The following is a 14,022-nucleotide window of genomic DNA, read 5'->3' on the forward strand; positions in this document are numbered from 1 at the left end:
TTAAGACAGGTTTATGCCACGAGTCTTCCACAAATTGATTTTTTTTTAACTCATGGAGAGAAATAGACAACTCAGAGTGAGCATGTGAAGGCTTATGTTGCATGGCATTTTTGCTTTAGAACTTTGTTGTTAACAGCACTGGGGTTGGTCAGGAATTCATATTGGAAAATGTATTGAGTAGGACAGTTGCTGCTTTCTGTCCAAGCGTGTCAGAGTGTGAGATCGTTTGTTAAATGGAGGCTTGGCCTTTGAATTCTTCTTTGGCCCCTTTCTCCTGCAAACAGTAACCTTTTTTTTTTTTTTTAAATAGTGGGTATATTTTTAGTTTATGGTAGTAGTAATTGGATAATGATGAGTATGTGCTTGTGTGTGCACTTCCGTTTGTCCTCTTCTTGCAGCAAAACATCCTCCAGCTGTGGGCCTTTTCCATCTCTGTGCGTAAAGCCAGTTAAAAACCAAAAGCCATGGGAGAAGGGTAAAGAGAGCAGCAGAAAGGAACGTTCTCTTTTGTGAAAAAAGCCCGCCCCTGGCTGGATTTTAAAGAAAAGTTGATGGATCTTTTTCTCTTGCCTATATTGATAGAACAAAGCGCTGATTCTGAGGCAGAGGGGTCCTTTTCTGAGTTGGAAATAAATTTTATCCTTGTGCTGGGGCTACTACCAGAAGATGAGATTTTTATATCTGATTTTGAGAAATGATTGGCTATAGGAAAAAGGGGGGTGGTGGGGGTGGGAAGCAAACATCTGTCCTACAGGTTAGCCTTTAAATTATACTGTTTTCATTTTGTCACAGGATACCCGGCTTTTAACTCACTACTGAAGTCTGGGAGTCTGGGGTTTTTGCATCTATTTTTATCCCACACACTACCCTGGTTCAGAATAAGGTTGCTGGTTTCCTCTCAGGGCTGCCATCCACACTCAGCCCTGAACTGGGGAGCTGGGGAGTTGAAGCAGCTTTTCCTTGATTGGGAGTAAGCATCGTGCTGTGGAGAGGAATCCGGGCGGGATCATTCAGGGGAAGGTGACAGTGAACGGTGGGGAAGGCTGGGCACTCCACAAGCTGAGTGTCAAGGCAGAGTGAGCCTCAGAAATAGCAGCTGCCCCTGTGCCAGAGCTCAGGACAGACCAGGGAGGCCGGCAGGGCGGTGTCTCTGGGACAGAGCAGGGGCAAGGACACGCACAGCCAAGCACAGACTCTTAGCTGGCCCTCCATGTCAGCATGAGCAGTAACCAGGGTACTGGGCAATTGGCACATCAGCCTATCAGAATTCATGGGAGGTTATTTCTTAAGTGAAATTCTAAAGAGTTAAAGGATGAATTTGGACAGTGATGGAGTGGATGACATCATCAGTCAAGAATCCCCATTGGATATGGAGGGGAATTATAAAAAGGTAAGGGGGGGAGAGCTCTTTTGTTTGTAAACAATCAGACCATTTTTCTAACTGGGAGAAAGATCACCCTTGAGGAGTGGCCAAATTCCACACTCAGTGGCCATTGCCGTAATATATTCAGGAAAGCTAAATGCACAGAAGTGGATGCATTACATTGGGAGGGTGCTTCTTTCTGCCTTTCCCAGCTTGTGTTCATTAATATTCATTAATTCATAAACAGTAACTGGAATGCACATGTTACTCTGAAGTTGAAAAAATTCTATCATGCATTTAGTTGCTAGGTCGTCTTATTTATGTAAAAGAATCACTTTTAAAATTTTTGATGTATGTTGATAGTTTACTTGCAGTAAATAATTACTAGAATGTTTAACCTATCTTTCTAAGTTTGACTTTTTTAACAATGAAAAATATAGTTTTACTAAGAGAAGCGTGGGGTTTTGAAAAATTCATATAGTATCCGCTAATACTTTGCTAACCTTTTGTTTTGAAAGGCAGTAAATATATTTTTGGAATGTTTTATCTGGCAATTGTAATAACAGGCCTAAGTAAAAATAGCTTTAGTTACATGGGTGAGGTCATGAAATTAAACTACAAGTATATGCTTGTCTGTCCACAGAAGGCTGAACACATAGTATATCCTTCCCCCTCATTATTGTCCACAAGTCAAGTGTAGGGTCACGACACAGCACAGTATGAAGAATTAGGGTCCTTCCATTGTGGATGTGGAAAGTAAGACCTCTTTTCCTTCAGAGGTAAATATTAGTATAGCCTCCTAGAACAGCAAAACTTGCTGCTCAATCTTTAATTTGATCAACTGTGCCATTAACTTTTCTTCCCCCAGAGATATAGATATAGATATAACTTTCTAAGTTATATAGATAGATATAGTTATATAGATATAACTTTGTAAAATACAGAAAGTTCTCTCATGATACTTCCTTAAGTGTAATAATGTACAATATGGCATTTTATATCTGATACACAAAATTGTGGTATGCATGTGGGGGGTGTTTTAAGTATATACTTTACTTCTTAGAGCAGGTCACAATAGTTTATGCTCCATTCTCTGGAACCTAAAACTTAAATATGTAAAAGAGGTTTCAATGACCTGCCATGTTGCCCCCAGCATTTTTCTCCCTTCGCCTTCCCCAAGAAGGGAGTGAGTGCCCAAGGTGGTAAGTGTTCAGAATACTGAAACTCAAACATCTCTCCACTATCCCTTCCTGCGAGACATGGGTGTGCAAAAGAGATGTAGGATACTCAGCAATCAGAGTCGGTCACTTACCCAGCCCCGAAGATAAGTGCACATTTCTCGTATCTCCTCTGTTTTCAGTGTCAGAGGACTGGTCACAGTCAGACCATTTCTCAGGTAGAAAAGTCTAGGTCAGTTTGCACTTAGGAAAAATGAAAGACATACCGTGACTATTGTAGTAACAACAGAGTGATGACCACTGTAGTTTTTTCCTCCTTAGAAACAACCGAGAGAGCCCGCATGCCTGGAATGAGCAAGCGATGATATGCCTGCAACCTGATACAGCACTGACTAAAATGACAAACATGTGAGGCTCAAGTAGCTTTAAAACATCATCAACAACAAGACAGAGTTGCATTGTGTAATTTGTTATCTAACTAAGGCAGTAGAATGCCACATGGGATTTAAAAAAAAATAGTATCTGAAAGGTTAATACAAAAGACTGCTAGATGAAACTTTTAGATGTGTAGGATACACAGAGAGCAATGTATATTTTTCTGGACCCCAAACACGAGAGTAGTTCCCTTGTGATTTCAGCTTTTTAACTACTTTTCTCAAGCAAAGGGCTTTCAAATTAATGTACATATTGGTTACTCTGAAGACTTCATTATGCTAAAAAAAAAACCCACTATTGATCATTTCATCAAGAGATTCTAGTGAAGCAGGGCAGCATATGCTTTCTTTAAAATATAAAGACTAGGATTGGGACGCCTGGGTAGCTTAGTCAGTTAAGTGTATCTGACTTCAGCTCAGGTCATGATCTCGTAGTTTGTGAGTTCAAGCCCCGCTCTGTGCTCTGTGCTGACAGCTCAGAGCCTGGAGCCTGCTTCGGATTCTGTGTCTCCCTCTCTCTCTCTGCCCCTCCCCCACTTGTGTGTGCTCTCTCTCTCTCAAAGATAAAGAAACATTACTTTTTTTTAATATATATATAAAGAATAGGATTGGGCGCCTGGGTGGCTCAGTTGATTAAGCATCTAACTCCTGGTTTTGGCTTAGGTCATGATCTCACAGTTCGTGAGTCTGAGCCCCACATCAGGCTCAGTGCTGACAGCAAGGAGCCTGTTTAGAATTCTCTCTCTCTCCCTCTCTCTGCCCCTCCCTCACTCATGATTGCTTGCTCTTGCTCTCTCTCAAAATAAATACGGGATAGGACAACAGTTACCTCATATAAAAATCACTTTTCCTAATTCAAATCTTCCTTTTCTACATTTTTCTATTATTTTTGCTATTTGGTTGACTAAATAGAAGATTAAATTAGATGCCATAAAGCAGCGGTCGGCAGGCTTTTTAGACCTTGGATCCATCAGTAAAATGATTGAGTCCATACCTCTACTATGTATCTATTTTATTCATAAGTTATACATATATACTACTATAAATACATATTTTGTATGTATAAGACCTATACACAAATACATATTTTTTAAATAGAATGTTTGTAAGTATAAAAGTTTTAAAAATTTCTTCTTTCACTGCCGGTCACTTTGAGGTCAGTTGTCAAAAACAATTGGAAAATTGGTATACCCCTGCCTAGGTCCAATAGAATTTCCTATACCAGTCACACTAATAAATGCCACATGTGTATAGGGATTATTTTACAAGGGTGTTTTAAAGTCAGGCAAACAGCCTTCAGGGGGAAAGGTCACTTTCCGATACTAAAATTAGATTCCACCTTGGCAAAGGAAGGAAGAGAGCACACATCTGTTCCTATTCCTTGGGGAAGGTCCTGATTGTAAGAAAGGTGTTTCATTAAGGACCTCTGGCTTATATACACATCTTAGTATATTAGAACGAAAGCCTGCACGGTGGTAGAATCTCAGGTGTGTATGCTCAGTCCATTGTTGCCCTGCCATGCTCTGAGCAACCTCTGACCTCCTGGCAAAGACCCACAGCTGATTTTCCTCAGGACCACAGTGACGCACAGCATGGGATCTATATCCTGGTCCCTCCACCGTCACTCAGAAGAGTCCCCGTCTATCCCTGGCATTGCGTGGGGAGCCAGGATCACGGAAGGGACGCTGGGCTTTGCCTCCAGGAGCTTACAGTCCATGTAGGGAGGTACACGAACAAATAAGCTGACACGGGACTGATGCTGCCTGGAAGAATGTTCAAATCCAGTGTGGACCTGGGAAGCGTGCAGCCCGTGCCGTCTCAGACCCCGGGAAAGATCCAGCTCACACTGATGGAGACAGAGAAAGGAAATCGAGAAGATTTAACCTAGAAGACTGGCTGCCACTCCGTCCCAGAGCAGAGCTGGTCTGTTCCCAGGCTACTCCTTGTAGAAGGAGCCGCCGACAGGGCCGTGTGTGGTCAGAGGCTGGGGAAGCCAGCTTGCTTGCTTTATTTTTCCGAGGTGCTGTCTCTGGTGTTGTGCATCCAATTATGGTGAAAGATTAGGGAGGAGCCCGTGAAAAAATTAAAAGGCTGGAAGGAACAATATTTAAAGTGAAGCCACAGCTGCGCCTCATGTTTTTTTTAAAAGGTGAATGGAAATGACTGCTTGAGATAAACTGCAATAAACAGGAACACAGAATGCCAGCTGCCATTCCAGACAAGAGCTCTGCCCTCCCCACACAATTACTGAGGAAAAGCAGCCGTCGACCTCCATTAACCCTCACGTCTTCCTGCCTGTAAGGGCTGAATGCGCTTGAAGAACTCTGTTGAGTTACTGAACCCTGGAGCCTAGCCCCACCTCGGCCACCTGGGGACAATCTTTTCAGCTTTCTGGGCCAGAGTCTCCTTTTCTTTCATGGGAGGAATTGGCCTGGTTGGTCTTAGATGCTATAAATACGAAGCCTCTTGGCTTCTGGTTCAGGGTTCTTTCCACCCTATCGCCCTGTTGGCACACCTTGGCTAGCCAGCCCGGTCGGGGAGTGGGTTGTTTCAGGTAACTAGATTTTCCAGATTTATCGTATGTGAGTTACCTTTGTGGGTGTAGTTTATTTTTTTGAGATATGATTCTTTAATATGGATGAGATATAATTCATATAGCACAAAATTCGCCATGTCCTAGGGTACATTTTGATGGTTTCTAGTATATGTATAAGGTTATTCAGACCACTGCTAATTCCAGAACATTTTCATCACCCCCCCCCCCCCCAAAGAAGCCCTGTACTCATTAGCGGTTACTCCCAGTCCTCCACTCCCCCCACAACCATTAAGCTACTTTCTGTCTTTATAGATTTGCCTGTTCTGGACATTGCTGGCTTTTATCCCTTTCTCCATTCTTCTCATCAGCTTGCCCAACCCCTCCCTTTAGTGTTCACAACAGCTACTGTTTAATAAGTTCTTCTCTGGGCTAGGCTCTGTGCCGGATCCTTTCTGTACAGTACTTCATTTAATCCTTAAAACAACCTATAAAATAGGTATTATTATCCCTTTTCTCAGAAAAAAGAAACCGAGGCTTAAAGAATTTCTGTAAGTTGCACTAGTAAATATCCCAGTCAAATGTTCTTGACCCCAAATCACCTGAACTCCCTGCCTCCTTTCTTCTCATTCCTGTGTTCAGGTCTCCCAGATCCTAAGTTCACCCTGACATGGGAAATTGAGGACATCAGCTTCCTGGCAGTTGATTGAGGTTGGGCTATTTCATAACCATGCAGTAGGTGTTTTGAACTGTTGTGTTCTCACTGTGATACTGAATGACAGTGGTGGTTTTACAGACTTCTAAAATGTCACCTGTTAGAAAGAGTTCCCAGACAACACTGCCCCTGTGTTAAAAAAAGTAGTCTCTGTAGCCAATCCTGTGAGAACCAAAAGGAGCTCAAGATAAGATGCTCCCAGAAGTTCCTGTTTTGGATATACCGCCCATAGGGGAGGAAAACTTTCGTTTCCAACTGTATCCCCGCAGGGTCTAATGTTGAAACACTTCCACGGCTTTGTTATCTTTGTGGATTGCACCTGGGGCTCCTTTACCTTCTCCAGAGCTCCCATTCAGCCAGTTACTGGCTACTAAACTTCAACCCACTGAATGTTAGATACCTTTGCTCCCTGGTCCTTAACAATTAAGAGTATTCAAGTGTTAGGGACTCTGCACAACAGCACTTGTGTCCGCCTTCTTCTGCTCATATTGTCTCCCTGTAGCATGAGAAACAATGCAGTCACTAGGCAAAACCATCCTCACGGTTGGCTAATTGTAAACAAACATCTCTCTCCTCTGGACTGGCATCCCAACACTTTTCATGTCGGGCAGTTCTCAAGTAAAATAGGTGTCCTTCTCCTTGGCTTCCCGTCCTGGACATTAGGTATCCAAGGACAACTTTCTCATGAGTATTGATGCTATGCAAGCTGAACCCAGGCAACAGCTGAACCCAGCAAGCTGAACACCAACAGCCTGGCCTGACATCTAGTCCAGAGGACTTGTTTAGGCAGCTCAGTGCAAGGATGCAAAGATGAGATTTCAACAGCATTTCAGGAAATCTTTCTGGATTGATTAGGTAAGTGTCTGAAATGGAAATCATCAGAAGTACAAACTGAAAAGAAAATGTCCAGAGAGTATCCATTCAGTGATACAATGGAAAAATACTAGGTTATTTAACTTCTGTTTCCACCAATAATTGAAAAGCTCTTCCCAGAGGATAAAATAAGATGCAAAAACTTGAAAGAAAAAAAAACCCTGCATATTGCAAGTACTTATGAACTTGACATTCAAAATAGTACATTTTATTTTCTTATAGAATGATGTTTTCATATTTTGATCTTGTGACAAACCCACGGTTGTTTCAGAAAGAAAATAATTAGTATCCACATATGTGGGTTTTCCTTTTGATTATTTTGTTTTCAAGAAAATTAATACAATTTGCCTAATGAACAAATGAGTTCTGTACTTCTGGTTCCCAGTGTTTGAAAGCGTCAGACTCCTCCGCCCTGGAATGCTGCCTGTAAATGTTAGAGTAAAGCTGCCTTCCTTACAAGCTGAGGAGAGAAACAAGAGTGACTACTATTTTCCTATAGGAAAAGTGCTTTTCCACAGGGAGCTCCAGAATCCCAGCTGCATTCCCTGGTGAATGATGCTAATGGGGATGATGCCGACATCACTAGGCAATAGATTGCACTGAAGCAAGGGGTTCATTAATTGCTTCAAAACAGGCATCCCAGCCAGGCCTTGGCAAGGCCAGGCGTCTACAGATGATGAAATCCACCTGGGTCCAGAGCCTGGACGTTCCACATGGAACAGATTTGTGCTCCCGTAGAGGAGAACCGACTCTGTGTTCCGTCTCGCTACTTGGTCTGTTCAATTGCTTAAAGCCATGGTTCTCCAAGTCTCTGCACCAGCAGCATCAGCAACATCTGGGAACTCGTTAAAAAATGCATTTTCTCAGCCGCACCCCAGACTTTCTGAATGAGAAAAATAAGTCTATGTTTTTACAAGCCCTCCAGCGATTCTCATGCATAATCAAGTTTGAGAACTACCAGTTTAAAGAAATTTGTGACAGAGAGAGGGCCACTTTGTACGTGTGCCTTCCTGTGCAATTTTCCGCTTGGCATACGGGTGGTGCAGCGACCTCCTGGCATCCTGAGTTTCTTTATGAGCCATACGGGGGACCAGGGTCGTCATCGGCTTCTGGAATAATGCAGCCCCCAGTCCTTAGGAAGTTTTTCCTCAGCGGTGATCCATATACACCCTGACATATGAAAAGCAGTAACCAGGTAGCAATTTAGCAGGACAGGAAGGAGGATGCCAGAAGTGGTATCTTCCAGGATTAGAAATGAATTGAGTACTGAGACGCTTAGCATTACTAAAACCAGTAACAAGCACATCCAATAATAAAAAGTTATTTCTGTGCCCATGGTGAACAAGCAAAAATAAAAAACAAATGGAACTGGGCAGGAGGGGAAGATCAATCCAGGGAAAAGATGGAAGACAGGGAACTTGGGGGAAAACTCCCCATTCCTACAAGGGAATCCAGGCCTCCAAGATCACATCTGCCATTATTCCCCCAGACTGCTGTGCCATTCGCATCAGTTGGGTCCTCTGGTTTTCTAGACCAAACTTCTTTAAATCTCTTCCTCCTTTGGGGAGTTTAAGGAACTCCTTCCTTTTAATCAGACAGGCCCTTTCCGGCTACGTGGGTTTCATCATCTGTGCAGGAGTCAGAAGGAAGCAGCTGTTTGCAGTGTCCTGAGTACCAGCTGGATTTAGGTTTAAGATGTTATTTCCCAGAGTGTGTTCCTGAGAGGCCTGGCGACCCCACAGCTAACCCCACAAAAATACGGTGTGTCAAACAAATTTTAGAAATGCAGAAGATACCCCGTCTTCCATTTATAAATTCATGTGCAAGTCAGCACGTGAAAGATTAGGTGGCCCCCGCTTCAGAGACCAGAGACATCACGATGCTTCTGGGCCAGAGGGGTGAAGGCAGGGCCAGAGGAGGGGACTTGGGAATGGTATCAGCGTGTAAAGGACAGGTCCCGCCTCATCCTGAAGAAAGTATGGAAAGGACTTCGGGACATACCAGATTTGGAGATGGACAGTATCTACTCAAGCAGAACATTTTGGTTTTTATTTCTTTTACCAAACACCCGCCTTCGTTCTTGTCAAGCTTGGGGAATTGCAGCAGAACAGTGGTACGGGGGAAAGGCTGAGCATCAGCGTGTGGGTTCTGAAAATGCCCAGTGGTCTGTATTCCGAGATCGTGGCTCACATGGTATCCTCAAAAGCCATTGTGAGTCTTATCTGCCTGGGCACAGGGGGTGGCAATAGGGAATTCAGCGACAGGCGAGGACAAAAACTAACTGCCTGTGGCTGGACAATGGTGATTTTCTAAGCACATTTTTACTCTCCTCTTGGTCTTGAATAGGCTTTCAGTCTTACAGCGATGAGCCACTATTCCTCAGTTGCCCATTTGCTTTTTGCAAAGAGTTATCAATTTTTGATGTTCTACTTTTGTTTTAAGAGGGTATTTCCCAAGGTCATTTTAGGAGTGGACATGGCTCCACGTGCCACAAGCCCAGCCAAACAGTGTAGTTTTGAGTAAGCCTCTTCCTTTTCCTGTACACTTCCCTGTTCCTCACCCTGAGCCACATCTGGGCTTCAGGAGGTTGGAGGACATAATTGCCCTGCAGGTATAATTCCTTGGAGAACAAAAGAACTTTGAAACTACACACACACACACACGCGCGCGCGCGCGCACGCGCACAGACACATATACACACACACACACACTCACTCACTCAGTCTACACCTGCAGGCAACTGAAAGGAAAATAGTTCCAATTGTTGAATTTTAAGAGAAAAACTGTTTTACTAGTCAGTTGAATCATGGTTACTTGAAATGTTAGGAATGGCATTTGTTCCAGAAGGAAGATTAAGCAGTGGTGTCAAGGAGAGTGGCTCTGATGAGAGGCATTTGTTTGTAAATATCTGCAGTTATGATTGGGCCTTGGTGTGTATGTTTTGCAGTCAAGTGTTTTCTCCTTTTCTGAGAACACATGACACCCCATCTCAGGAAAGAAGTAGATCCATAACTTGTCAGTCCTACATCATATCTCCAAACATGGCGGCCACCATTATTTGCCCAGACACCTCACTCATCAGTGTGGAAGAGCAGAAAGATCTGGCACCAGAAAGATGGACTTGAATCCTAGCTCTTTCTTCCATCTACTAATAAGGTAACCTTCCTTCACCCTCCAGTTCCTCGTCTTCAAAGCAGGAATTATAGGAGGATTAGCCATAATAGCTACCATTTATCATACATTTACATCACCACCACTGCTGCTTAGCAGTTTCCATAAATGTTCTCATTTAATCCTCTAACGTCCAGTGAGATCCTTTACCTCTAGCCTGGGAAGGGCTTTCCGCGCACAAAGCCGTCAACGACATTTCAGAGAAAGGGAGTGATTGACGTAAATACGTAACACTTAGATTTAAACTCAAAAGGACTAATGATATGCTTACTATAAAAATTTCAAAACTCCTCAGATCTTTATAGAAAAATAAGCAAAGCTAGAAGTAATTCAGAGAAAAGCAAGTACAGTAACTAAAAAAATTTTAAGTATTTAATATCACTGGTAATCAAGGAAATCAACAAAAAGAATACCACTTTTTGACTATCAAAACCAACAGAAGTTTTTTGGTTTTTTTTTTTTTTCAGTGAAAGTACTCAGTGTTAGCCAGGATATAGTGAATGCCACACCCTTTTACGTTGCTGTTGGGCATGTAAATTGGAACAGCTTTTCTCCAGAGCAATGTGACAAAATGTGTCAGGAGCCTCAACAAATGCTCACACTCAGCTGATCTGGTAATTCCACTTCCAGGAACTTATCCTGAGGAAAGAATCAGACATGTGGGCAGAGATGTATGTAAAAATGCAGACTTCTGTGTTAGTTTTAATTGGCTACAACCCAAATGACTAACAAGAGAAGGTAACTCCATAGGACAGAATGATAAACAGCCATTAAAAATTGTATTTTTAAAGAATCTTAAATGGCATGAGGGAAACTCTCAAAATGAATAAACAATATGATCCCAATTTTATAAAAAGGAAAAAAAATACACACATAAGATAAAAAACTAAAAAGAACTATCCCAAAAATCCCAAAATGTTAGCTGTGATCTGTATCTAAGTGTTTGATTTATGGGTGATGTTTATATTATTTATACTTTTTTTGGTCTATTCAGTGGGATCCAGAGAAAGAGAGAGAGAAGGGAGAGGGGTGAGAGATTGTGTACTACAAAAGAGTCCTCTTCAAGCTGTCCATCACAATATCCAAGTATAAAGGGTTGTAATTAATGTAAATAGAAATATTTTAAGGCCTTCTCTAATATCGATAGCTGTAGTGTACCAAGTACATTAGGAAAGATATACATGGAATCAAGTGTGTGTTCACACATTCACACCTGGGATAGGTATTTTCTTCAAATAAAACCTCTTCCAGGCTAATGTTGGGCACCAGTGTATTGTTAAACATCAGTCATTAACACTCATGTTATCTGCTGCTTTTATTTTTGGATACTCAATTTCACGCAACACTTTTCTGACTATAGAGACTGTTGGGTGCGAATCTCTTTTGTATTCTACATGAATTAAGAAATAGGTTCACTGTGCTAAATCTGCATGGCAGATGCTGGGATTTTGAAACGAATTTATAAAGATGTCAGATGCTATCAAATGGTTCTGTTTTGGCAGAACCATCACAAGTGCCAGCCCCGCATATTCGGGAGGGTAGGTTGCTTTAATTAAAATTTCCGGCAGCACAATTGCAAACGTTTAGTAAAATTAAAAGCATTCTTGCTTCCCCTTACGACCTTATGGTTACTTTCGCGGGGATCCATTCTATGCTAGCTCAGCAGACAATATGATATCAGCATCACCTCTGTAACTATATAAAAGCACTCTTACACTTTGTGGCTGTATCGCACACGCACACACACACACACACACACACACACACACATGCACTATGGCTCTTAAGTATGACACGGTTCCATTGGTGCATGCCAGAATGGAGGGCTGTCTGCATAAATAGATACAGATAAAATCACTAAGTGTGAGACTTGATAGAACACTATGGTTTCCATGGATTAAAAAATGTGAAAGAGGGGTGTGTGCCTAGGCAGTACAATTGGTCAAACGTCCGACTGTGGCTCAGGCCATGCTCTCATGGTTCATGAGTTTGAGCCTTTGAGCCCTGCATCGGACTCTGCGCTGACAGTGCAGAGCCTGCTTGGGATTCTCTCTCTCTCTCTCTGTCTCTCTCTCTCTCAAAATAAATAAAGAAAAAATTTTAAATGTGAAAGAAAAGGAGAAGAGAGATGAGCTTTCCTTGAACTAGAAGTTCGCAAACCTATTTAAAGTAAATATCTTGGGGCGCCTGGGTGGCGCAGTCGGTTGAGCGTCCGACTTCAGCCAGGTCACGATCTCGCGGTCCGTGAGTTCGAGCCCCGCGTCGGGCTCTGGGCTGATGGCTCAGAGCCTGGAGCCTGTTTCCGATTCTGTGTCTCCCTCTCTCTCTGCCCCTCCCCCGTTCATGCTCTGTCTCTCTCTGTCCCAAAAATAAATAAACGTTGAAAAAAAAAAAAATTAAAAAAAAAAAAAAAAGTAAATATCTGATGCTGGAGCCTGGGGTGTGTATTTTAAAGACTGCAGGAAATTCTGATGCAGCCTGTCAAAGCTGGCAATTGAGGGGCGCCTGGGTGGCTCAGTCGGTTAAGCGGCCGACTTCAGCTCAGGTCACGATCTCGCGGTCTGTGAGTTCGAGCCCCGCGTCGGGCTCTGGGCTGATGGCTCAGAGCCTGGAGCCTGCTTCCGATTCTGTGTCTCCCTCTCTCTCAGCCCCTCCCCCGTTCATGCTCTGTCTCTCTCTGTCTCAAAAATAAATAAAACGTTAAAAAAAAAAAATTTAAAAAGAGAACCACTATCTTAGCCAGCACTGTGCTATCAAATATTTTATTCTGCTCTGTTTAATATGGTGCCCCGTAGCCACCTGTGACGGTGGAGCTCTTGAAATGCAGCTAGCGTGACTGAGGAGTTGAACTTTTAATTAATTAATTTTTAATCGAAATGTGAATGGCCACATGTGGCTAGCAACCACCATTTTAGAACAGCCTTGACCGATAGTACCCTGCCTTAACTTGGGGGTGAAATGAGGCCAATTTTCAGCCCACCCTTCCAACAGGGTGTGCGTTTCATCACTGACGAAGTGATGCTCAGGTGACAGCTCAGAGCTTTCACATGTAACTTCTGGGTACCAGTGGCAGCAGATGTGGCTCCAGAACCTCTCATTGGGAGGTTCAAGGGCCATCTTGCCCTCCACAGCCACACTCAGTCACGTGAGCTGCATTTGGTAATATCATTGGCTCACTAGAGTCGTCAGCCTGCTGCTCAGAACATCCGACGGCCCTGCTGCCAGCCCCAGAACAGAAAACCAAGTTCTCATTGTCACCCCAGGATTTCTAACTCATTATCTTTGTTTTTGTAGTTGTTTTATTTTTAACTAAGGAAATCATTTCTAATCTTCTCCCCTGTTGTTTAAAGGGTTTAAAAGTTCAGCATGGTGAGTTTTTATGGGACTTTTATGGGAAGCCAAGTGTTGTAAACATATCCAAATTATCACAGTAGTGTAGTTTCCCACATCCTTTTCCTATGCACACCGACCTGACTTCTCTTCAAAACGCGAAACAGATGGGCCCAGTTAGAATCCTCCAGCTATTCCAGGCCCTTTGTTAGGGTTGCTCGTGTTCTGGACCTGGAGAGATAAGGGTAGCTCTCGAACAGAAGCAGTAGTCCCCATCAAGACTATAAGCCGGATGCAGGCAGGGGCTGCGATCACCCATCCTGGGCTGTGTTCTGCGTTGTAACATAGCACCTGCCATCTCGTAGAGGCTCAGTGCATATTGGCTGAATGAATTAATATTCTTGCAATAGAGAAAGTGGGCCGAA

At 43.0% G+C, this 14,022-nt stretch overlaps 1 protein-coding gene across 7 annotated transcripts in view; it reads left to right on the forward strand.

The window, feature by feature from the left end:
- Positions 1–14,022, forward strand: part of SCHIP1 (schwannomin interacting protein 1) — a 580,639-nt gene that overhangs the window by 538,272 nt on the left and 28,345 nt on the right. Inside the window, exon 1 of one of the 7 annotated variants that reach the window (XM_086674605.1) lies at positions 977–1,390. The exons of the other annotated variants lie outside the window; for them this stretch is intronic. Coding sequence (XP_086530731.1) covers positions 1,313–1,390 — 78 coding nt within the window. The 5' untranslated portion in view covers positions 977–1,312. Of the gene's footprint in view, positions 1–976; positions 1,391–14,022 lie in introns of those variants that run through there. 7 annotated transcript variants of the gene reach the window in all.

The sequence above is a fragment of the Puma concolor genome, chromosome C2, assembly GCF_028749965.1.
Source record: "Puma concolor isolate L17-30 chromosome C2, mPumCon1.1.hap2, whole genome shotgun sequence".
Lineage (NCBI taxonomy): Eukaryota > Metazoa > Chordata > Mammalia > Carnivora > Felidae > Puma > Puma concolor.